At 35.9% G+C, this 27,932-nt stretch overlaps 1 protein-coding gene across 1 annotated transcript; it reads left to right on the top strand.

The window, feature by feature from the left end:
* Positions 1-368: 368 nt before the first annotated feature.
* Positions 369-27,932, top strand: LOC149133797 (uncharacterized). The gene is made up of 3 exons (XM_089358916.1): positions 369-1,178; positions 23,844-23,912; positions 27,706-27,932. Exons 1-3 carry the CDS (start codon positions 969-971, stop codon positions 27,736-27,738), a joined length of 312 nt encoding a protein of 103 aa, XP_089215042.1. The 5' UTR covers positions 369-968; the 3' UTR covers positions 27,739-27,932.

Genomic DNA, 27,932 nt, shown 5'->3' with positions numbered 1-27,932 from the left:
GCGCGTGCGCGTGCATGTGTGTGTGTGAACGCACACACATACTTATATATGTAAGTGTTCGCAGCAATAGAATGTTTGTGTGTGTGTGCGCATGTGTGTGTGTGTGTGTGTGTGTGTGTGTGTGTGTGTGTGTATGAGTAATTTTATGTGTGTGAGTATGCGTGTAAATGTGTGAATGTCTACTAATCTATATTAAGCTTCTGTACGTCCGATCATTATATTATGCCACTATGTGTGTGTGGTGTGCGTTTTGTGTGTGTGTGTGTGTATATGTGTCCGTGTGTGTGCATGAGCGTGTGAATGAGTCAGAGAGAGAGAGACAGAGAGAGGGGGGAGGGAAAGAGAGAGTTGACAGAGAGAGGGAGTGAGAAAAAAAGATAGAGAGAGTACAGTAGATGAGAATTTTATTTTATAACTGCGCGTTTATGCATTAAATATAACATTTTATTTAAACTTTGAAACTCCCCATAAAATAACGCAAAAAAAAGGGAACACAAAGAATCAAAAGAAAAGTTAGAATGAACAAATAAAATAGAAAAGTCAAAGAAAGTAAGAGAGAAAAAAATCAACAGAAAATCCAACTTGTAATGTGGGTGGGAAGTGTCAAAGATAACGCTACTGACACCTCCCACATTTGTTGCCTACTGATCCAGTACGTAACAAACTATCCAGTATATAAGAGACCAAGTTGTGAAAAACCTTCACTCAGGCTGCCTTCCTTGAAGGATCAATACGCGTGATATATGAATTCACGTTTTACAAAAAATCTCACATAATCATAAACACACACCTACACAAAAACATACGCATATCTATATCTATATAGAATCATATATCTATATATATATATATATATATATATAGATATAGATATAGATATATAGGTATATAGATAGAATATTTTCTATCCCAGAAACACTGAAACTTTTAAATAAGAAGGAATAAATAAATAAAGTACAGCAAACATCATGAGTGCTGAATTTAGCCACGGTCTTTTCGGTTGTTTTGACAACTTGGGAATATGCATCGTTACATATTTTGTTCCATGTTACACAGCAGGAAAAAATGCTGAGGCTACTGGAAAATCTTGCGTTCTATATGGCCTTTTTTATACTTGCTTTCCTTGCATTGAAGGTGGAATGACTAGGACAGCCATTAGGGAGCAAAAAGGAATTGCCGTAAGTGTTATATTCATGCTGTCATGTATAAACTATATATATTTTTTGTATTTGTGTTTCAATTTTCAATATATATAATTAAAAAAAAAAAAGAATGGTTCTCAGTATTATCATAAACCTCAGATATCATTTGTAAATTACACACTCACGCGCGTGCACATACACTCACGCGCGTGCACACACACACACACACACACACACACACACTACATATATACATAGGACATATACCGTACCTGCTCATGTATAATTTGCACTGTTTTATACTTAATTTTAATTGAAAATACCGGGGTGAAACTCATTTGCAGAGTAAGTCTCAATAATTTTGGATAAAATTTGACGCTAAATTAGGGATGCGACTTACATACAAATAAATACGCTATATTATATAATGGATCTTCGTCGGTTTCAACGATGGTATTCAGTTGTTCAATCAAGTAAGCTACAATGTAGCGCACAGTGCATTGTTGTGTAAGTGGCTGAAAATGTCACAAACGCAAGTCTCCTTAGCGTAGTTCTCAAGCAGAGCCACCGCAATAGACTACGTGGCAGGTCTAGGCCTTTAAATGAAGATACTATCGGTCTGACGGGCTTCTGCAGAGTTTCCGACTGCCCAATTTCTTTATAAGGCTTCGGTCGACCACAGTCTATTTGCCTAAGATGCTAAGTTGTGGGATCGGATCCAGGGCCTCTTGATTGTCAGACGAATTACTTAAGCACTTGCCTCCCTATATATAAACGCACACGAAGTGTATTTGTTCTAATTTCTGATTCCAACAGGAGCCAACCAGGCCTTTCAGCGTTCTGGGGTGGGGTCGATTAAGTAATTCGTATTCGGATACTGATGTTAAGTCAGTACACACACACACACACACACACACACACACACACACACACACACACACACACACACACAAAGGAGTGTGAATGCGTGGATTTCTTTCTACTATAGGTACAAGGGCTGAAATTTTGGAGGAGGGAGGGGGCTAGTCAACAATATCGATCCCGGTACTTAACTGGTACTAGTTTCATTGACCCCGAAAGAATGACAGGCAAAATCAACTTCGGCGGAATTTGAACTCAGACTTTAAAGACAGACGAAATGCCGCTAAATATTTTGTCCGGCGTGCTAACACTTCCCTCAGCTTACTAACTTTTCTTCCTAAAGATAATAAACTTGTTTTTCAAATGTTCGATCATCGCCAGATCCATATTCCCCATCACTCCACCTCCACTCGAATCCTTTTGAGTTACAATTAAACAATTTGTTTATCAAGTATGAGGCGAAAAAACAATAAAGTAGGTAGAATGTGATCTAACTAAAGAATCGTAGTAAGTTGTTGGTTAACCCGCAATATTACTGGTATCGTTTTCTTTCTAATAAGGTACTTTGTTTTTAACAAGTAACAATTTATGAGGTAGAATTTTAGTTGAAACAAATTAACGTTATGTTTTGAAATGTTGCAGCAGAGCTAACAGACAGTAATAATTGTTATCGGTAAATACGTTGTCATTGTCGCGGACACTCCTTTTGTAGGCGACAGATAAAGATCTTACAATTTGTTTCTGAACGGTCTACTCGCATGATTTATCTATAGTGATTAGATGTTTTATGCTACACATTAGCTCACTCTCTCCACCAAATCTACGTTGCCTGCACAGGTGCACGGTGTGCCACGCATCGGATGTCGAAGTTTTGAGTTCAAATTCCGCAGAGGTCGACTTTGCTTTTCATCATTTCGGAGTCGATAGATTAAGTACCAGTTGCGTACTTGGGTCGATCTAATCGACTGGCCGCTTCCCCCCCCCCCCAAAAAAAAAATTCGGGCCTTGTGCCTACTGTAGAAAAGAAAAGAATAAAATAACCGTGTCATTTATTTATGTGAAGTATGCTATAAGTAAGGCGGCGAGTTGGTAGGAACGTTAGCACGCCGGACGAAATGCTCGACGGTATTTCGTTTGTCTTTGCGTGCTCAGTCCAAATTCCACCGAGGTTGACTTTGCATTTCATCCTTTCGGGGTCGATAAATTAAGTACCAGTTGCGTAACGGGGTCGATCTAATCGACTGCTCCCTCCTCCAAAATTTCGGGCCTTGTGCCTAGAGTAGAAAAGAAGTATGCTATAAATTAATCTATAGCGTGTGTTGTATCATAACTGGATAAAATATACACGAATAATCCTAATAAATAAACAAATAAATTTATATTCATAGAAACTTGACAAACGATAGTTCATGATGCTCTATTCGTAGACATGGAAACATATAAAATACCCGGAAATTGAATAATAAGTATACGCCGCCATCTTGCATTTCTCTCCCAACCACTATTGTCCTCATTGCCTATCTAAGGGCATAATTCCTCTAAACTATTTCAATTCACGAAGCAACTGCTCTGCACTGGTCCTTAATTTAAAATTTGTGCTTGATAATCCATTCTCTTTTCATGGCATAAAGTGAGTTAAATGCGAACATGAGCAACATGGAATTATTTAAAAACTTTTACTTAAGTAGTAATCTCTCCCGTTGACCTATTTCTGTTGAAATGCACCGTCTCTGTTTCAGTTCATTTTGAAAGTAATAACGAATTTAGTAAAATTTAGTAGGTGCAGGAGTGGCTGTGTGGTAAGTAGCTTGCTTACCAGCCACATGGCTCCGGGTTCATTCCCGTTGCATGGCACCTTGGGCATGTGTGCTTCTACTATATAGCATCGGGCCGACCAAAGCCTTGTGAGTAGATTTGGTAGACGGAAACTGAAAGAAGCCCGTCGCATATATGTGTATGTATGCATGTTTGTGTGTCTGTGTTTGTCCCCCCCCCCCCCCCCAATATCACTTGACAACCGATGGTGGTGTGTTTACGTCCCCGTAACTTAGCGGTTCGGCAAAAGAGACCGATAGAATAAGTACTAGGGGTTGATTTGCTCGAGTAAAGGCGGTGTTCCAGCATGGTCGCAGTCAAATGACTGAAACAAGTAAAAGAGTATTATTATTCTGATGTTTGGAACATAAATTAACAAATTAACATAAATTAATTTAGATCACTTTAAAGCAGGAAATTTGTGTCATAAAATCATGGCGGTCTCAGGTGGGTCGGTATGAAAAAGGTTTTAGAGAAAAAAAGATAGCTTCCACTGAGTGTTGACATTGTTATTTTTCTTAAGGGAGATGGAAACGGGAAGAGGGCTGTTCTTGTTCCTGTGGTTGGTATTTTATTGTTAATCCTAGCTCAAATTTGATCAGGCAGAAATACGATGAAAAACTTGACACGTTATTCTTATGTGTTCTTTCCTTTTTATTACATGATGGTGTAAATCTATTAACTCTACGTCAAATCGACCTGATCTATGGACAGAGGCATTCTAACCATAATCATCTCGTCTTTTTGTCTGTCTAGATTGTCGTGTCAATTTATTTTCAAAGATTTTAAGGTGTAATTTTAGAGAAAATTCACTGCTGTTTCTTGCAGGTCTGATAGCTGCAGAGAAGTAAAATCATTGGCTCAAACAGATGTTGTTATTGTTTTATCCTGCTGAGTGAGAAGATCAAATCAATAATTCTCCAACAGTGATCACTCTGTCATATGAAGGATTATCCAATGTTTCCCAAGTTTGTTGTGTGTGATTTGAGGAAGATACAACTACTGTTTTTAACAGATCAAGTGGCTACGTTGAAATGATAAAAGTAGTGGTGGTAGCAGTCATTGTATTATAATTACCCGAACCAGACACACTATCACAATTTCCTCTAATTATTTATTTAACCTTGTATTTTTGCTTAATTAAACGTTCGTATTAACTTTTCAGCACAAAACACAGTTTGTTATCACTGACATTATCACGTGTGTGTGTGTGTGTGTGTGTGTGTGGATATGTGTATGTGTGTGTGTGTGTGTGTGTGTGTGTGTGTGTGTGTGTGTGTGTGTGTGTGTGGATATGTGTGTCTGTGTGTGTCTGTGATTTTACATGCATATATGTATGTGTATATCTGCATATACATTTATAAATATAGACACACACATATATACATACAGGGTGGAGTGAATAAACTGTCGTCTAAATTACGCAAAAATGAAAATAACACTGGCATCTCATTTTAACGTCTAGATTTACCTAAATTACATAAAAATACTTGAAATACTAAAGGGTAAATTTATACAATAAAATCGCCATTGGCTTCAACCACGGTTTCCAGACGACTTCGGAATCTCCTGCAACACCTCTAGACAGTTTCCTTGTTTAAGTTGGTGAATGCTGCCATAATCCTTGCCTTCACTTCATCTTGTGTGTTGCAAGGAGTTTTGTTGGTCTCTCGCCCAACTGTGCACCACATATAATAATCAAAGGTGTTGCAATGTGGGGAGTTAAGTGGCCAGATGTTGGGTGGGGGTGATGTGGTCGCAGAAATTGTCGGAAAGCCATGACTGGGTTCTCCTGCTTGTGTGGCACGGTTCAGAGTCCTGTTGCAAGACATAGTCTTCCAGCTGCCACCCTCTTCACCCAGGGCAGCACTACCTCCTCCAGGTACTTGATGTAGGCCTTCGTGTTGAGTCTGAGGCCGTGTGGGAAGATGAATTGAGGCATAACGTCATCATCATTAGTGATCATTCCAAACACCATGATGTTGACTGGATGTTTGATTTTTATCACACTCAGTGCATCTCCTCAAATTGACACCCAAACACTCTGGAATGTTCGTATTCGAGCCTCCAGCTCGAATAACGAGCAGTACGACATGTCGTCTCCAAATTTCTGGCAGAGTGAATTATGTCATGGTGCTGTTTTTCTCTCAGACGGTGTCCAACTGACCCGACTATACTGTGTAGTCGACAAAATCAAAAGCAGACAATGCGTAAGCGTGTAATGAAAATCTTAATATGGCGACAATTGTCCCTTCCCAGCTTGTAAATATATGTGTGTATGTATTATGTATGTATGTATGTATGTATGTATATATATACATATGGATATATACATATGTATGTATGTATATATATACAAATGGATATATGCTATACAAATGCATGTATATATATATATATATATATATACATATGGATATATGTAAATGCATATATATATATATATATATATATATATATATATATATATATATGCATAGTTTGTAGAATGAACACACGAACTTTGTAGTAGACTGCTTTTTATATTTTATAGAGGCATTCAAAGTCACGTACTCACGAGTTTGATTAGAATTTCAGATATGTATGCATGTATGTATCTATGTATATAGATATATACTAGTGAGTGGAATCAAACTGTTTTGATCCATATATATATACACACACATTTTCCTGTACATGTATATATATATATATATATATATATATATATATATATATATATATATATATATATATATATATATATATATATATATATATATATATATATATATATATATATATATATATGTATGTATATGTTTGAGTGTTTACGTGCACACAAGTATGTGTGTATGTTTGTGTGTGTGTGTGTGTGTGTGTGCATGTGTGCGTGTGTGTGTGCAGTGGTGTGTGTGTGTGTGTGTGTGTGTGTGTGTGTGTAGATGTGATAGGCTTTGCAAACAAAGGGACCACTATATTTTGGAAAGCATGTCATGCCTCAAGTTCCGACTATTCCGAGTTTATTTTTCTCCACTTGTTTACACACAATGTTGTTTTATTATTCTTTCGTAGGATTAGTGGTGTTGTTTAGACCCTGGCCAATTTTTATAAGGCACGCCTATGATTACTACCAATCTAGCAGTATGTGTACCAGGGGATATGGTTTCCAGTATATCCTTTCTTTCTATTAGATAGAAGGGTTTCATTTGAAGGAGATTTCTCTACGACATCGAGCGTAGCAGCTCTCTCATTGGCTCATAGAAGAACGTTGACGTGTGCTGTATTTGAATAAGCCGAGTATCAAGAGATCGAATTATCCTTAGCCTGGAAACCATGTCCGAATATTTGCAACTCCCCTGACAACATATGATAGTTGTAATGGTGGTGGAAGTAGAGGCGATGATGGCAGTCCTTGTGATAATTAATAATGGTGAATGTCGTTGTCTTAGTGTTGGCGGAAGTTCTACATGATGGCGGTGGTGGTAGTGATAATGATGATAGTGATGGTGTTGGTGTACTATTACTGGTAGTGACGATGTTGTTGGTAGAAATGGTTGTGAAGATGATGGTGATGATAGTAGTGGTGGAGATGGCGGCGTGACGATAGCGTGCATGTTTGAGTAGGTTAGTTAGAAATTGGGAAAATATCCATGCTCTTTACAGACCCCATGTCCAGTTTAAACATTTCAAGGTCACTATACGTCTACAGAAAAAAAAACAAACAAACAAAACATGGGTAGAGGAGGGACGGAGGTCTGGTGTTAATACTTGTAACTGTGGGAACCCTGCTAAAACATCTTGGTGGTAGTGTGACGTTAAAGCGGGTGGCAGCTATCACCCAAGAACCTGAATATTTAATCTGACAGATTTCCGTACACCCAGTTACACATATCATGACATTTGGGTGAACTTTATGTTGAAGTGACAAGAAAAGCAAAACACTTTTAGCCAACGTGTCAAACCGTGAAGTCAAAGAAGGAAGAAAGTTCGGAACCATATAGCGACGGTTGGCTTTTATATTTATGCGAGCGCGCGTGTGCTGGTGCATATTGCGTGTGCGAAGGTGCTTGTGTGTATGTGTGTGTGTGTATGCACTCACGTGTTTGTGTGTGTGTGTGTGTGCCGCAATTGTGGCCTGTTCAAGCCGTAACCGTAGAGATGAATTAGTTCCCAAACTGCATTTGTTTCAATGTTTAATAAAAGAATGATAAAGTAGCTCATAAACACATTTAAATTCTACAAAAACTGTGATGTATAAGCAAAAGTGTGGTTATGTGAATAGTATCTTCTTTTGAAAGGGATGGCGGTCATATCATGCAAGTCGTCAAGATATAGTTTTTCGACATGAACCATTGGTAGACAATGCCTTTAATTAACCAATGTGAGTCAACAGGGCATGATTTAAGTTTTGTACAATTACATTGTACACTGAACTAGTGTGATTGATATTTTTCAGATTAGGGATGTTGGAACTTTTGCAATGCTTTAAGCAAAGTTTGAGACAGTTGAACGGCGATTTTTTTTTTTTTTTTTAATGGGTAGTTTTTTGTGTTGTGAGGGAAATGTGTTTCTACGTAATGTTAAGAATAGTTCAAACTCTGGGCTTGCTACTGCTTGAGTTGTAGAAAGGATCATACTAGTTCATGTATCTAAATGTATTGTCCTGTGGAGTTCTAGGTGAAGTATGTGTATGTTAACTTGATCTGAAAGCCACTTCTAGATAGGGTACCATTATAGAACTGAAACATTTTCTGAAAGTTTTTCATTGGAAGATAGCTGTGAGAACTTAAGGCTACGTCATGCTTCAAACTAAGTTTGAGTGCAAACGAATGTAATGTAAGGATTCGTTTGTCTTAAGGATTCGTTTGTCTTAAGGATTCGTTTGTCTTAAGGATTCGTTTGTCTTAAGGATTCGTTTGTCTTAAGGATTCGTTGGGTAGAATAAGGAATATAGTTCTAGGTGGATGGCTGCCCAGAATATTAGCATGAATAAGACTGGTGTCCAAGGTGATGAGTAATTCAAGATTATTTAACAACAATTGTATTATTTCTGAAGCTTTGTTGTTTTCGCACTAAAGTTGTTCAGCATCAACAACCGTCATTTTGATATAATTCTCTACCGACGCGTTTGAAATAAATTCTAAGGTGGCGGAGCAGGTATTGGCCAATGAGGTCACTGAATGCACTGAATTATATATCTCTACACTGTGATAGAAGTGGGAGATAGAACTTTTATGTATCCAGATAGATTCGTCATAGCAGGCCAATGTTTTTAGTAAATGGTATATGTATGTCTGCAACGGAAATTGTAATTGTTCTGATTAATTAAATGCTTTGATGATTAGCGGTTTCGTGATAGTCGTTTAGTAGTTCTTGATGTTGGGCCGGAAGAATCTAATGATATCCTTATTAGGCATAGACTTAAACCATTTTATGCCTTCAAGTGAATTCTTCTACAGGTGCAGAGGTAATAATAGACGTACAAACCCTATGGAATCGAAAAGAAATTTATGTAGACAGAAATATGCTCACGCTCAAACATAAGCACTTAATAATTTTAAAAGCTTAAACATTTTCCCCATAAGCACACATTACATAAGATTTAAGCTATATAGCTCTTCTCAAATTAATGATTTATTCTTTCCTATAGAATGATGATGATAATGATGATGATGATATGATGATGATGATGATGGTAGCAATATTAATTAGCACTAACTAATCCAATGCCCATCATCACTCACTACATTCTGCTCAAAGTACTCAAGGTGACTCAAGGGCAGTGAGGGTCGTTCCCACACGTTACTCTCGGTCCATGACTCACCTTGTAACTACTGCCCATTGTAAGATTACAAAACGTCTTTGTATGATTATAAAATATGTATATATGTATGTATACCTACATCATGAATGTATGGGTGTATGTATACATACATACATACATTATGTATGTATAAATGTATGAATGACTATAAAATATGTATTATGTATATATACATACATTATATATGTATGTTTGTAGGTAGGTAGGTAGATTAAAAATATTTATGTGCGAATGTATATATGTATGTGTATGTCTATATGTAAATATCTGTGCAAAAGTATATATATACACGCATACATGTAGTCATTTGTATGAGTGTGCGTATGTATGCATGTATGCATCTATGTATATATGTATGTATGTATGTATGTATGTATGTATGTATGAATTACCCGGTGTGTGCATGCGCGTGTAATCATCTCTACCGGTTAAACATGTTGCATCAATTTGGGGCCAAAATATAGCTTGGTCATTCAATAGAAATAATATGATTATCGATGAATTATGTACTAATGGTATTATGGAAGTTCACAGTAACCGAAACTATCAATAACAGCAACAACAGCAACAACAATACTAAAAATGATAATAAAAGTTATCAATAACAATGATAATAATAATAATAATAATAATAATAATAATAATAATAATAATAATAATAATAATAATAGCGTGTTGTACACAGTGCTCAGGTGCAGTATAACTCATCGGAATTATAGTTATCGATAGCCATAATCAAATATTGATATTCATGAACTTGTACATCTACTTGTTTTTGGTTTTTCTTGTATTATAATTCAAAGACTCGCCGCTCCCAGATGGTTTGAAGCTTTATCTGTTGGTTCAAGGTGTAACTTGTGTTTATCTTATGTATTTAGATCTCTTTAGTCTCATGCTAGTAGGCATATGTAGACTGCATGTAGCAATGATTGAATTACATTTGTTTTTGTTTTTGATTTTAAAAGAAGAGAAATGGTAGTTGGGATAATAATAACTTCTATTAAGGTTTACTTGTGGTCTACGTGTATTGAAATGAAGTGAATCGATGATTTAAGTTACAGCATTGACTCGAACCCGGACTGCAGAATAACAAAAAGTCATTCAGGAAAGATTAATAATCTCCTTTAACGAATTCGCTTAATTTTCTTGAAATTGGAACCAAATTCTTCCTCAAATAACTTTACAGTGTCTTATGAGTGGGAAAGATGGCACGAATAGTGTCAGCTTTAAGGCTTTCCGTGTGAATATGAAAATACCGGGTGTTCGTGAATTCCAAAGTTCATAGGTATGTTCTATCGCGATTGACATAGGAATGAATTATTCTTTCTAATTTTGGCATAAGACCAGAAATTTTGAGAGAAGTGGGCAAGTCGATTACATTATCCCTAGTGCTCAATTGTTATTTATAATATCGATCTTCAAGAAATGAGAGGCAAAGTCGATCTTTCCGAAATTTGAACTCAGAACTCAGAGCTGAAAGAGATGCCGCTGAGCATTTTATCCAAAGCAGGAACAATTCTGCCAGGTCGTTGCCTTCTTGGAACTTAATAATGGTTTCAAATGTTGGCCCAAGAACAACAGATTTTGAGGGTAGCGCGAAGTCGATTACATCGACTTCAGTACTTACCTGGTACTTATTTTATCGACCCCGAAGGATGAAAGCAAAGTCGGCCTCGGCGTATTTTAAGCTCAGAACGTGAAGACGGACGAAATACTGCTAAGTATATTTTCCTGTCAGCTCGCCGCCTTTCCTGTGACTAAATTATAATAATAATTTCTTTTGCCTAACCAATTCAGGAGACTTTACGCCACGCTCAAGTAGAAGCTAAATACCGTATTATAAAAAGGATGTCATTTTCGATAAGGTAGTTGTCGAAGAAAAGTAAAGACACGGTAGTTACGACTGGAGCACAGTTGATTCGAGGCCTGCTAATTAAAATGAGGAAACAACTTTTCCATTGGGATACTGTTTAGTTGGTGGAAACTAACGTGATCTATGCCAGCAAAAAATAATGAAAATGGTTAAAACGACAACATAAATTTTATTTGGGTGGGATAAAAAGTTTAAAGCAATTCTGTAGGGCATGCGCACAGTTGTTGCCCTATTATATAGACCTTTTCTACGTTTTTTCTAACGTGTTTCACAAAGTGCCTCTTGTATAATTAATCTTATCTAATAATGTGGCTTTGTATCAATATAATGTAATGTTTTGTACTGTATCGCTGAAGATCTGTGTGCTGTTTATAGTTGTATAAAGATGGTGGATGGAATTATATCCAAATAGACACATTCATTTATTCGCACATTCCATACATTTTTGAGTTCCACTCTTCCATCAAGTCTATATAGTATACCATACTTTCTTCTCTTTTCATGGCGTACATAATCTGCTCAATCCCTATCTAACGATAATCTTACTTTCCCATCAAAATACAGTTAGAATATACAATAAATACTCACTCACTCACTCACTCATTCACTCATTCACTCACTCACTCACTCACTCACTCACTCACTCACTCACTCACTCACTCACTCACCCACTCACTTAATCACCCACTTACTCATTCACTCACTCACTCATTCACTCACTCAATCACCCACTCAATCACTCACTCACTCATTCACTCACTCACTCATTCACTCACTCACTCACTCATTCACTCACTCATTCACTCACTCACTCACTCAATCACTCACTCACTCACTCACTCACTCACTCACTCATTCACTCACTCAATCACCCACTCAATCACTCACTCACTCATTCACTCACTCACTCATTCACTCACTCACTCACTCATTCACTCACTCATTCACTCACTCATTCACTCACTCACTCACTCAATCACTCACTCACTCACTCACTCACTCACTCACTCATTCACTCACTCATTCACTCACTCACTCACTCACTCAATCACTCACTCACTCACTCACTCACTCATCATTCGCATTAGTGCATTCACACACAGACTAGGATGCTTATACCTACAGTGCCATAATCAACAACAGGATTAACTATTTTACGCTTAAAGCCACGATTTAGGCGTTGCAGATATCTACAGGAAATAGGGATAGACGTAGCATAGATATCGCTTGGTTTGATAAAGAAAAATGTTGCAGAGAGGTGTAGCTGTCATGGTTGTTATTAATTAAGATCAGGTCAATTGTAGAATAGACAGACTTATTATCAAAGGTGTCCCGGTCGTGGCCATGTCGTCTTTTATTTAGGCATAGTATATCTAGGACTCTAAGATCGAAACAAGAACCTTAGTATGTAAACGTGCATGTATGCTTCAAGTTGTAGACCATAATTTTAAATCTAGGTGACTGAAAGTTTGTATAAAGGAACATCTTTAAAAGAAAAAAAAAAACGGTCAAAGGTTAGCTGCTAGCTTAATATGTTATAAATCTATGCTTTTCTAAAATTAAATAGTTATTTTCATCAACCTGAAATTCGTCCCTGATACTAAGATGTTCCCACGGTAGTTGCTAACTTGTTGAATGATGGTAAGAAAGAAAGACAATATAACAAAGAAAGAATCCTAGATATAATATATTGTTATTTACCATTTTCTCATCAGTGACTGAACAGGTTTCTGATTAAAGCATTTAAGCCTTGCAGTTCGTATTTGTAGGGTAGTACACTTGAGGTAAATTTGCTTGCAATTTCCAGTGGATTGATTGACCACGAGCAGGTTCCCATTCATCCTTTCGGGGGTCGATAAATTAAGTACCAGTTACGCACTGGGGTCGCTGTAATCGACTTAATTCCTTTGTCTGTCCTTGTTTGGCCCCTCCATGTTTAGCCCCTTGTGGGCAAAAAAAAAAAAAAAAAAGAAACGTTAGCACGCTGGGCGAAATGCTTAGCGGTATTTCGTCTGCCGCTACGTTCTGAGTTCAAATTCCGCCGAGGTCGACTTTGCCTTTCATCCTTTCGGGGTCGAATAAATTAAGTACCAGTTGTGTACTGGGGTCAATCTAATCGACTGCCCCCTCTCCCAAAAAACATTTCGGGTTTTGTGCCTACAGTAGAAAAGAATAATGAATACGCGGGAACGTGTGTGCGTGTGTTTTCTTAACGAAACACTTTCAAACTTGGGACACTGGTAGAATGTGTCATATAAAACATCTTTTACTCTTCGTGTTATTGAGAAAATTTTATCTTTTTAAAGTTATTTTGTGTTAAAATTGTATTTCGGTAATTTCAACCAATCACTGACGTCTATTGAGGTGAAAACAATTACTGCTATGAATAGTCAACAAAACGTTGTGCGGTGTAATGGGATCTTTTCCCTTGAATAAAATTTTTGCCAATACTCATAACCCTAACCCTAACCCTAACCCTAAAACCCGAACCCTAACCCTAACCCTAAAACCCGAACCCCAACCCTAAAACCAGTACAAACGCACGAACGATGTCATAAATAACAGTACCGCCGATAGTTGTTGTTGACAAACAACGGCACTAATTTTATTCAAGAGAAAAGATCCCATTACACCGCACAACGTTTTGTTGACAATCCATAGCAGTAATTGTTTTCACCTCAATAGACGTCAGTGATTGGTTGAAATTACCGAAATACGACAATTTTTTTTTACATGAAATAACTTCGAATACAAAATTTTTTATCTGTTCTATAACACAAAATATACAGGTATACGAAGTTTGAAAGTGTTTCGGTAGAAAACATACTAAACAAAACATAAATAAAAAATGGCGCCCGCCAAATCAGAAAGATCCTAGAATTGATTTTCTTACAAATAAAAATCAGTTACGATAGTGTAGGCCTGAATAGGCATCATCGGAATAAAGCCAAAAAACAGACAAAACACAAAAACGCTTATCAGGTTAGGCTTGTCAAATTAACCTGTTCAGAGCTAAGGTGGGGCTCAATAACAGCATTATATTCAATATTTTGTGTGTGTGCGCTTGTATAGGTTAGCTCAATAGCAGCATTATCTTTCATTATATATTTGTGAAAAGGGCAGATGTTGTCTCACGTGCAGTTGTGCAGGCAAAAGTGTTAGTAAATATGGTCAGATTGACCTGAAAATTGACACACCTATGTTGAAAGTGGTGGGTGAGTTTGCATGGCAACTTTGAGTATGCTCAATTGAAAGGTGTGGCCTTTAAGGCAAAATTCCTCTTCTTTAAAATGTGGCCCGAGTAGACCCGAATGAAATCGGGTTATAATACCAGTATTCAATATTTTTTGTGTGTATGTATGTGTGTGTGTGTGTGTGTGTGCGTATGTGTGTATGCTTATATGTACATATGTACGTATATGTATATATACAGGGTGTCCACAAAGTCTGGGTACATTGAGTAAATAAAATTATAACATAAACAATTAAATATAAAAAATAATAATTTCTCAAAGTATGTGTTAATCCCCACGTGGGTAGGAGTGGCTGTGTGGTAAGTAGCTTGCTTACCAACCAAATGGTTCCGGGTTCAGTCCCACTGCGTGGCACCTTGGGCAAGTGTCTACCAAATCCGTCTCACAAGGCTTTGGTCGGCCCGAGGTTATAGTAGAAGACATTTGACCAAGATGCCACGCAGTGGGACTGAACCCGGAACCATGTGGTTGGTAAGCAAGCTACTTACCACACAGCCGTTACTTTTTGTCTTATTGACCCTAGGTAGACAAATTCAACCTCAATGATTTTTGAACTCAGAATTTAAAGGATCGTAACACTAAATACTGCAAAGTGTTCAATCGCTGACTCTATCGATTTTATCAATAAGTCTCCATAACATTAATTTCTGTCATGTTAAATTCTGTTTGGGCCATTCGACCCATTTACGTGTAAATTGCTTGGGAACTAGAACAATAAAAAATAAGTCTCTTAAATAGAATTGATTTTCTTACAACTAAAAGGTAGGTACCATACTGTATGTCTGAATAAGCATCATTGGAATAAATATAAAAAAACCAAAAACGTTTTTCAGGTTACGATATATGGGTTAGCCTCTTCAGAGCGAAGGAGCTCAATGACAGCATCATATTCAATATTTTGTGTGTGCGTGGACGTGTGTGTGTATGCTTATTTGTGCATATATACGTATATATATATATATATATATATATATATATATATATATATATATATATATATATATATATATAATTCTTTATATTGAACACTCAATATTTCATATATTCAATAAGACATTCAATACTTCATGTCATTGTACCATCTATTTTTATATTATATATTATGTATTCCATATTCTATATCCCACATTAATTTTACAAGAATATAAATAAAACATAAAAAACAGAGTTGGAACTCTTTTAAATAAAATATTATATTCCTCCATACACGATCATACAAAACCCTTTTTTGTATTTATTTTTACTCACACACACACTATATATATATATATATATATATATATATATATATATATATATATATACATACATACATGGAAATTTACGTATGTATGTGTGTGTGTGTGTGTATTTGTTCCAAATTTGTATGAATGTGTATAGAATAATATATCAGTTGAATGAAGTTAAAATATGGTCTGGTTTCCACGTTTTTTATTATGGTATTTTAACATTAAAAAAGTATTTTATAATGATCATAAAGTTTAATTAGCGCTTTCATACGTTCGTAGTAATCATCAGATTTCAAAATGTATTTAACTGAAAATTGAGTTCTTGACAACTGTAGTACCTCTTAGAACGCCCCAACAAGCTGAATTTTTGGAATACTGTTTTGACTAATCCGCATGCAGCTTAAACGTCATGGTTTGTAATTTGTTTATATTCATATGCTAAAGATATTTTTAAATCCGCATCATTAACTGGTTGTTATGTTATCGTTATTTCCGTTCAGAACAGGTTTGAACATTTTAATAAAACCGTATTATATAAAGCTAGATGTGAAACCACGTGATTGTAAAGCGAGCTTCTTAATCACACAGCCATGCTTGTGTCTAGAAATATTGGTTTTAAATTCTGACACAAGGCCAGAAATTTCAGGGAAGCGGGTAGGTTGATTACATCGACCCCAGTGTTCAACTGGTACTTTAATCGACCCTAAAAGGATGAAGGGAAAAGTCAGCGTCGGCGGAATTTGAACTCAGAACGTAAAGACGGATAAAATTCCGCTGAACATTTTGTCCGGCGTGCTAACGATTCAGCCAGCTCACCGCCTTTGTGTCAATAAACATTAATTTGGTTCTTTTCATACCTAGTCAAAGAAATTCATATTAAGTGGTAATATCAAATAAAGAATGGCTGTTACTAAAAATGCATAGGACCCACTGAAACTTTGATTTTGAAAATCCCAATCTAATAATTTTATTGAAAAAAAAAAGCAGTCATACATCGGGGTCGATGTAATCGACTAGCCAACTTCCACAAAATTTCAGGCCTTGTGGCTATTGCAGAAATATAGATTCTTTTATGCTCTAGGTTCAAGGCCCGAAATTTTTGGGGAGGGGCCAGTCAATTAGATCGACCCCAGTACGCAACTGGTACTTAATTTATCGACCCCGAAAGGATGAAAGGCAAAGTCGACTTCAGCGGAGCAGAAACTCGTGTAGCGTCATTACCAAAGAATGTTCAATTTAAATTTACCGTTTCTTTAATACTGGGTTGGTGCATAATTATTGCGGCTTTTTTGAAACAAATTTTATTCAACAAAAACACTAACAACATGTAACAAAAATATCTTTAAAGGATTATTCCGGAGCATATTCACACTCTACTTCAATTACTGCTTCTCATTTGCTTGGCAGACGGCCAGACCGTCATTTAAATATATTTTTGTTAAATATAATTATTGTTTTTGTTGAATAAAATTTGTTGAAAAAAAGGCCGCAATAATTATGCAGCAACCCAATAGTCTTACCCAATATGTCATCTAATAATGTTTAGTTATCTCTAGAGATCTCTTTAGGCAAACGAATGCAACTAAATTATAGTCATTTCAGTTCTTTGAAGGTCACTGTCATTAGAACAATAGCGATTAAGTGAGCTGACTGTTGATATTTGCGAAGAGTTGTATTATTAGCTGAAAGTTTTTTTTTTTGTTCCTATCGATTTATCTTTGAAATGTCTCTTATCTATATCGCTGTCCATATTTCTGATGATTTTAAGCATGCATTTCGTTAATGATTACTGGTCTTTCGACGAGAAATTAACCGGTTATTACGTTACCGAAAACTAGGTCTTCGAATTCACTTGTGCAACATATAACATATGTTAATATGTCAAGACTAACGTAAGGCACCGAGCTGGCGGAATCGTCGCATAAATTAGTCGTCCTTGTTGCCATGGCTAAGAGCAGTTTTGTAACGTCATTGCAAATATTTGTTGCCATAAAGAAAACAGTTATCTAAAACTGGATGACATTTATGAATCACCCAGCAGACAGATTGGGTGGGTAATATTTAAGTTATTCGAGGTTGATTAATGGGATATAATAGAAGTATTTGGAAAAAAGAAAACTAGCGATAAATGTTATGTATATTATATAGGCATGAGTAATACAATACATGCATACTGACATTTTTCCACAAGTGCACAAGCATGACGTGCAGTTCGTAACTATGAGGTCTCAAGTACAATTCAGTTGCACAGCACTTTAAGTTAGTACCCTCTAAAGGAGGTTCGGCCGAATGAAACAGAGTAGCGTAAATTGTGGATAGCCCAATGGGTGGACCGACTCAACGGAACAGCTTTGTCACTGTCACGCTGAGTCTGTCCGATGATAGGCACAGGAGTGGCTGTGTGGTAAGTAGCTTGCTTACCAGCCACATGGTTCTGGGTTCAGTCCTACTGCGTGGCATCTTGGGCAAGTGTCTTCTACTATAGCCTCGGGCCGACAAAAACCGTGTGAGTGGATTTGGTAGACGGAAACTGAAAGAAGCCCGTCGTATATATGTATATTTATATATGTATGTGTGTGCATGTTTGTCCCCCCCCCCCACAACTTCGCTTGACAACCGATGCTGGTGTGTTTACGTCCCCGCAACTTAGCAATTCGGCAAAAGAGACCGATAGAATAAGTACTAGGCTTACAAAGAATAAGTCGTGGGGTCGATTTGCTCGACTAAAGGCGGTGCTCCAGCATGGCCGCAGTCAAATGACTGAAACAAGTAAAGGGGTAAAGGAGTAGTGAATCGCTAATACTGACTCTGAAGAAGTAGTTTTCATTGACTGAACAACTGGACGAACATCGTAGAAAACGACAGAGGATCAATTTACTTTTATTGTTCCCTGACCAAATATATATTCTGAGTAGAGCATAGTTGATCAAGATCCTTCAGTGCATACTCATTTCTGAAAGACACCACATCTAATATGTAATTTTTTTCAGTGTTTCTAGCGTTCAGGCAAACAAATTTGGCATGAATCGTGTTATAGCAAAATAATGAAGGTCACTGGTATATTGTATACGGAAAGCTCAGAGGACAATATTTTATTTGAGAGTAATATTCCCTGGTTGTTCAGTCTTTGTTACAAGTCTCATCGTAGAATATTTTTCGTCCACTCTATTAATCTGTATTGTACGGAAATCGTTGCGATCTCCTGTTGACAGCTGGTGAAGAGAGTACTTCGCAGTGCAAGTGAATGTATAGTAATACTAATAATAATAATAATAATAATAATAATGATGACAGTAATAATAATATCAAGAGGAATATAAAGGAAATCGGAATAGGCTGTCCACTAGAACTGTTCTAAAACGGCTGGATTCATCAGGAAAGTATTAAATACTGGAAAAGAACAGATAGTATGGTACCGTAGGCTGTAGGTAGCAAGCGCACTACGCATGCAAGACTCTAGGAGTTCCAATTAAACCAGAGTTATAATAATAATAATAATAATAATAATAATAATAATAATAATAATCATAATAATAATAATAAGGTGCTTGGTACCAACATACAGTGGAAAAAGTAATGGACGAAAAGGGGATGGCAAAAATCCTCTGGGACTTTTACTTCCAGATAGACAAGGTGTTAGAGCACCGAAGGCCGGTTGTAGTAACCTTTAGGAGGGACAAACAAGAGTGCCTAATATTCGACGTGGAAGTGCCAGGAGATCAACGTATTATAATGAAAGAAAGCGAAAAGATTGATAAATATGGAAACCTGAGATTTGAGATCGCTAAGTTGTGAAAGCTACGAGAGTCAAACATAAAGGTTGTCCCTATTGTCATCGGAGCATTGGGTTCAAAACCACCCAACCTGAAGAAACATCTGGAAACTTTAGAAAACCGCATAGATACCTTCATCTCTAGCAGCATTTTAGTGTCATCTGTTTAGTTGTCGAATGCTGCCGATTATATACTTTTGTTCACGTGTAACATTATGATGCAGGAGATTTCGATGTCGTCTTGAGGCCGTAGTTGAAACCAATGGCGATTTTATTGAAAAAATTTACTCTTTTGTATTTCAAGATATTTTTATTACATTTTGTAAATCTATCAGTTAAAACGAGATGTCAGTGATAAGTGGGCTATTATAGTATTCATGAGAAGAGATAGTTAGACAGAGAAAGAGAGAGAGGGAGAGAGAGAGAGAGAGAGAGAGAGAGAGAGAGAGAGAGAGAGGGGGAGAGAGAAAGAAAGAAAGAGAGCGAAAGAGAGAGAGAGAAATCAGCTATCCTAACGAGGTTGTTATTTTTGTATTAAATTTTGCTCTCCGCAGCTGAGCTTTAGCATTATAACCCAATAAGCATCTGATGTAAATGCTGTTAACACATATTTGAGGCATCTTCCTTGTGTAGGAAACATAATGTCTAAATCAACCACTGATATTGAAATTTCCGTATAACATTGAACAGCTTCCGATTTTTTCATTCATTTTTTTTCATCAATTCAGATAAGCAAATTTAGATGTCAAAATTGGCATTAAAACGTATTATCAATTAAGTGATATACTTGTTAGGCTGAAACGTTTGATGTCTATGTTTTCTATCTTCTCTGTAGCTATTAAATTTTCCTGCTTTCTCATTAATTAAGGAGTCAGTCGTACGTGACGTTCTCGCCTCGCATAAAGTACTTGTAATTCTCACATCGATATATTAGCAATATTTATTTCTTTGTTGCCCTCAGGGGGCTAAACATAGAGGGAACAAACAAGGACAGACAAAGGGTTTCAGTCGATGTAATCAACCCCAGTGCGTAACTGGTACTTATTTAATCGACCCCTAAAGGATGAAAGGCAAAGTCGACCTCGGCGGAGTTTGAACTCAGAACGTAACGCTAGACGAAATACCGCTAAGCATTTCACCCAGCGTGCTAACGATTCAGCCGCCCTAAATATTAGCAATATCAACAAATCTTTTAGGTTTAGAACCATCTTTATCCTGCCTCCCACTCCCCCACAAAAGAAACACTTTATGACTCACCAATTACCATACCACCATAATACTGGTGAATGCCATTCACTTGCATTTTAGTATTGTCAATATTTTTGTCAATACAGCTTCAATTCATTAGTAAAGACGAGTTGAAATATTCTTCAAGATTGAAGATATCCATTTCTCCAGACACAACACTCGTGGGCAGGTATGATAACAGGTAAACAACAGACTAAGGTAACAAGAGCGACAAGTTATCGCCCTATACAGTGTCTATTTGATAACATAGACTGATGGGTTTGAGTAGCTGGTTATCATATCTGATCAAGTGGTGTATAAACTCGTGGTTAGGTTTTAAAAAGCAGCTATTAGTAATTGTGGTGATGTGGCTTATTGTTAAGCTTTGATAATATTTCGATGTGACATACCATTAAGTATGCTTATACAAATACACTCACACACACACACACACACACACACACACACACACACACACACGTATATATATATATATATATATATATATATATATATATATATATATATATATATATATATATATATATGTCTCCTACTATTGCCTCGGGTCGACCAAAGCCTGTGAGTGGATTTGGTAGACGGAAACTGAAAGAAGCTCGTCGTATATATATATGTATGTATGTATGTATGTATGTATGCATTTGTGTGTCTGTGTTTGTACCTTCGCCATAGCTTGACAAACGATGCTGATGTGTTTACGTCCCCGTAACTTAGCAGTTCGGCAAAAGGCACCGATAGTATAAGTACTAGGCTTACAAAGAATAAGTCCTGACATCGATTTGTTCGACTAAAGGCAATACTTCAGCATGACCGCAGTCAAATGACTGAAACAAATAACAGAATAAAAGAACACACACACACACACACACACACACACACACACACACACACACACACACACACACACACACACACACACACACACACACACACACATTAGGAATTATGTATTCTCTTCTTCGTATTCTGTATATTTTATGCTCTATGTAAATACATTTCCATGAATATATGCAGATATATGTCTATGTGTATCTCTCTCTGTTTAGGTATATATGCGGAACCTAATTGTATTTATCTGCACCACTTATCTCACCTCTCTCTCTCTCTCTCTCACTATATATATATATATATATATATATATATATATATATATATATATATATATATATATTTTTAATATTTATAAATAGGCCTATGTATGCATAACACAAACGTGTATATTGTTTTAAAGATATGAAGAAAAATTAGAACTTTCAGTATCAGTGTATATAATACATATATTTATGATACAATTAAACTATTCATGGTATACTGATAGTTTTTATGGAGTTGTATAATTGCTGTTTGTCAGCACGTCGTCTTTTTATTTACGACCCAAATCTATTTAACGGAACATAAACCATACAATTTTGCACCTCCAGCTTCTATTGCAAACATAATTTTTATGTATTTGATTTCATCTTTGAAATTGTTAGCTTCTGGAGTTGTATTATCTATTTTGTTTTATTTTTACCTGGACAATCTTCTACTTGTATTATTTATCACTGGATAGTAGCATCAGACTTTGTGCATGCTAGTTAGGATTTCATTTGACTCCCTATAAAGTTTATAAAGATTCATTTTTAAGTTTAGGTGGGAGTCTAAGGATAATATTGAAGTAGATTTGGTCGTGATAGTTACTTTTAGTCCAGGGTTATTAAGCGTCTTTCCCGAATCTCTCAAGTGTACTTCTGTTCATGTCTTTAGAAATTGCTAGACCGTCGTCTCTGTAAAAGTTAGTTTTTGCAATTTTTTGTGAGCTCATCAAAAATCGATAAGGCAGCATGGTTCTGCGCTGTGTGTGCACCTTCGCCTCGCTAAAATGAACTACGATCTTCGAGTTTGATTTTTAAAAATCTAAATAGATTTATTATTAAAATTTAGAACCTTTCTTGTGTGTAGTATAATATCTGTTTCTTCTTTTTCAATAATGGGAAGTTCCTAGAGAATTTGTGGGCGTATTGGAGAGGAATCTGTTGTCTCTGATATTATCACACCAGTTAAATACTGCGTGAATACTTTTCCATTGCTGGAGGTTTGTCATCTTCCTCATATTATCTTTGATTTTGCTACGTTTGATTTACCAGGATTTATAGAGTTAGATGTAAAATTTTCATAATGATTTCTTAATATGATAAGCACTTTTCAGGTAGTGTTACTATTTTATCGTCTGCTTCCAGTTTTGTTTCTATTTTATCTTCATGTTAATGATACTGTAAGTGTGAATTGGTCTTTTTGTAATTTTAGGTAATATTATTTATTAGCAGAGGTTTGTGAAAGTCAATATCGAATTCTAAGAGGTTTTAGTCATTTCTGAAATATGAACGTGTTTTAGAGATTTAAATTTGTTTTGAAAAGTGTTAGTTTTATTATTTTGTGATAGAAGAAGATACTTGCCCAAAGCTACGCGTAGGGATCGAACTCGGAAGCAAGTGAACCTCTCAAACCATGCAGTTTAGCCTGTGATTTCAAAGTATCATTGTATACTGCAAGATTTTGTGACTAATGCGAAGTTATTAAATAGGTTATATTGAAAACGAAAACGATGGCAATAACAAAACAAAACCAAAAGCAAACAAAATAACAAAGACTGAGTTGAGTCGCAGAGAATACACAGTGATTACACAAGTAAAGATTATTCTCTTGTGGTTTAATCTATACTATTTCTATTGTCACAAGCGCACGTATATATCACATAACTGTATGTATTAATTGTATGTATTTCATCCATGTATACTAGTTTATATATTTGCTTCAAAACAACTAAACGGCAACTGTTTTTTTTTTCCTTTTAACCATTTCAGGGCTCATTGATCGGTGATATTTTTCTACATCTTTGCTGTACCCTATGTGCTCTTTCTCAAGAAGCTATGGTGAGTATTCTTTTCTTTTAGACATTGCTTTACAAATTATAAAAGTATATATTTATCCATGGTGCATTTAAATTGTAGATCTACCAAATGACTCAAAGGAAATTAAAAATAAAACGGATCAAGTGTATATTACTAACCCCGTAATAGATTACCGTTAGAGCTGCTTCTTATGTGCATCCGCCACGTTCCTCTTGGTACATTAATCGAAAGAAATAGTTGATCAATTATTAATTAAAACTAAAACAGAATTAGCACTAAAGGAAAATTTTCCATCTATATATTTATGTTATTGTTCGAAAATATTTCACACTATTATAACAAAATGGTGGATCGCCATTATTCGAAGATGAAGATTCAGTTGTTTAATTAACTGAATTACCCGCTCCTGAATTAATACGTATGTTGCTGAGTATTCTACAAACATCCCATTAAGGTAATCGTGGACAGAATCAGTGAATTACAGTACATTCCACCCGGCAGTTGCAGTCTGCTTCATTTCAGTCTCTTGTTATACTGATCGTGTCTACCTTATACACTATCGTCAGGTACACAACTGCTTAACATGAGTGGAATGTTCTTTTCATTTCTCTCTTTCATTTTTTTAAACCTGAGAGATTCATAAATCGATTAAGGGATCTGCGGAAGATCCCCCGTTCGTTGAAAACACTGTTTTGATTTCTGGTGACTTTAAGTAAATGCTTGAGACACAAGAACATTCCACTCATATTAAGGAACTGCATTCCTACTTTTGCCTACCTCCTGTATATTATAGAACACATGCACACAAACACACACATACATATATTATATAATATGACATTTGTCGAAGATGCTGTATCCCACAGCCTCATGGTTACAATGTCAACTTCTTAACCATTAGGTCACAGTGAACATACTATGATCATGTGCATCTACATGAAAATATCTTTATTGCATTAATTTTCAGTTATGACCTGTAGTTTATTGAATTCATAAATAGATAAGTAGAGGAGGTCTTTGACATTCTTTAACCGTTATTCATTATCGATTGATTTACTTGATATTTCCTGAATGGAGGTATCTATCATTGAAAGACCGAACTCTCTTTATTTCTCGATGAGACTAGTATATTTCCTTATACATGAGTTGTGGTGATGAACATTACAAGCTAACAAACTGGTGCAACAACTTCTTCCCGTTCTTCTGTTTATCCCCTAGAATTAGGTTAACTAAAGCAATCTGGTGGGACACCATTCAGTGTCAAAGACAAGCTAGAAGCCACTGACAGTACGACTGATTATGTTACCACCTACATATTTAGCCGTCCGTGCTTTTTGTGAAGTTAGCATTTGACAAAATAACTTCTCTCATGTAGGTGTAAAGAGAAGATATGATAATATTCTTCTGAAACACATTATCTCACAATCTGGTTAAACAACTACAGATTAGTAACTTTTCTTTCCTGTTTGTGAAAACAAACGGTCGCCAATCAATACACATACACATATATGTATACGTATCTCTGCTTGTCTCTGTCTGTCAGTCTGCCTGACTGTCTCTGTCTCTGTTTATCTGTCTCTTTCTCTTCTTTCTATATATATATATATATATATATATATATATATATATATATATGGGAGAATATACATATAATAACAACAGACGAGGACAGGTGGTGTAAATAACAAAAGGATATATTAGTATGACGCTCGGGAATACGGAAAGTCTTTGACGTTTCGAGCTACGCTCTTCAACAGAAAGAATACGGAGACAAGGAGAAAAACACGGAGAAAAAAAATTGAATAGTGTTCAGTCAACGGTATATATATATATATATATATATATATATATATATATATATATATATATATATATATATATATATATAAATATATATATATATATGTATGTATATATATATGTATATATATATGCATCGTGTGTGTGTATGTATATATAAATATGTATATATATATATTGTAGGTACGCTGGCCCCTTGATAAAATCATCGAAGTGATTTAGCCTTAATTTTATAATATATATGTGTATGTGTGTGTCTGTGTGTGAGAGTGAGTGAGTGTGTCTGTGTGTGTGTCTGTGTGTATGCATGTATATTGCTTGTCAATAAATTCGTTCTCTATACATCCGAAAAATAAATAATTTACAAAGATTACGTCTATTACACTTAATGTATCCCTACTACCCGACATTCATGGTTAATTAATGCACTCTAGCGACCTCGAGTTGTGTATGTAATTATCCAAGTCTGGCTCCGGAGAAAAACTGCCTGAATAAATAGTGTCGTCAGACATCAGAGTAACTGTAAAAGAATTAATTCAAATATATAATCTAGACAAAGGCGGCGAGCTGGCACAATCGTAAGCACGTTGGTCAAAACGCTTAGCGGCATTCAGCTTCTTACGTTCTAGGCTCGAATCCTGCTGAGGTCAACTTTACTTTACATCGTTTCGGAGTCAATAAATCACAGTACCAGTCAAGTGTTGAGGTCAATGCACTTAACTTGTATCCTACCCTAAAATTTACTGACCTTAAACCCAGCAATGGACCTGCGTCTCCTTCAGGGTACTGCTGTAGTCTGGATCAGGTATACGTCATGGAAACCGGAAAACCAATCTTATGAATCCTAGGGCTGAAAAATAACAACCTAGACATACGCACACACACGAAAGGGCTTTCGACAGCAAATGCCACTCGAGCGTTTTCTGCATAAAGATTATATTAATTAAAACCAGAATAGCAATCAGGCATGTTTGGCCAACATACGATATAATCTGACTTTAATTAGAAACAGATTTTTATTTTGCCATGCTTTTGTTGTCGAGTAACCATTCTCCAGCAGACATGTAAACAAGGTGTTTCAGTCGTAACATTTCTTATCTATTTTGCACATATATCATCAAGAACTATTTTAAGACGGTAGGCTTAGACTGAGTAGAAACGGACTGCTATTTCTATCTGGGTCAACTGATTCCATTTAGGTTTTCCTCATTATGTAGGGTGTCCTTCCCCGTATAAGACAGCAGGGTGAGATTTGAAGATGAAATCTGAGAAAAATGAGCTACAATTTCTAGCAGGGTCGACTGATTGCACATAAGTTTTCACAATTACGTTGAGTGTCCTTACCATTTTAAGGTAGCATGATGAGATTTGCGCCTAGCCAGCAGAGTGGCAGCATTTGAAAGCTAAAACGATGCAAAAACGCATTGTGACCAGCGATGTGTTACAACATCTGATAGCCTTGTCGGTCACGTTATCACGTGATATATATATATATATATATATATATATATGTTTATAGAAAAATATATACGAGTATATATAAAGGAGGCCACTAGGTGGACTCCTAATGTGCTAGAAGAAGATCACATGTCATGTGTCTTATAAGACCGAATAATTCTCAAAGGGAATTATTCGAGAATTATTTGAGAATTATTCGGTCTTAGTAAACACATGACATGTGATCTTCTAGCACATTAGGAGTCCACCTAGTGGCCTCCTTTATATATACTCGTATATATTTTTATATAAACATATGCAATAATCCTTGAGATCTCAGATATTTTTTCTGAATATCCATGATTCTTTTAATGTGCTAGTTACCTGGTATTAAATTGATATTAATTAATATCCAATTTTTTACCCTATTGTTTAATTTAATTATATATATATATATATATATATATATATATATGAATACGTATATGTATGTGTATATATATATATAATGTGTACCTATGTCTATACATATATATATATGTGAATATCAATTTTTCTTTTTTCTTTCCGATTACAGGAAGTTACACCACAGGCCATGGTTCGAGAGTAGATGCTTCACTCCATTTCTAAGCAAGCTGCTGAAGATAGATCCTGAAATTTGTTACTGCCGATATCCTCAGGGTTGCATAATGGTGTCTTGATCATGAAAAAAAAAAAAATCCTCAATAATCATAACATTAATAAATTCTTTGTCGTAAAAATATATTTTTAAGAAAGTTAAACATAAATTTCATTAAAATTTAA

Source organism: Octopus bimaculoides, chromosome 10, assembly GCF_046866305.1.
Source record: "Octopus bimaculoides isolate indiv1 chromosome 10, ASM4686630v1, whole genome shotgun sequence".
NCBI lineage: Eukaryota > Metazoa > Mollusca > Cephalopoda > Octopoda > Octopodidae > Octopus > Octopus bimaculoides.
This window is presented reverse-complemented; position numbering and strand designations above follow the sequence as displayed.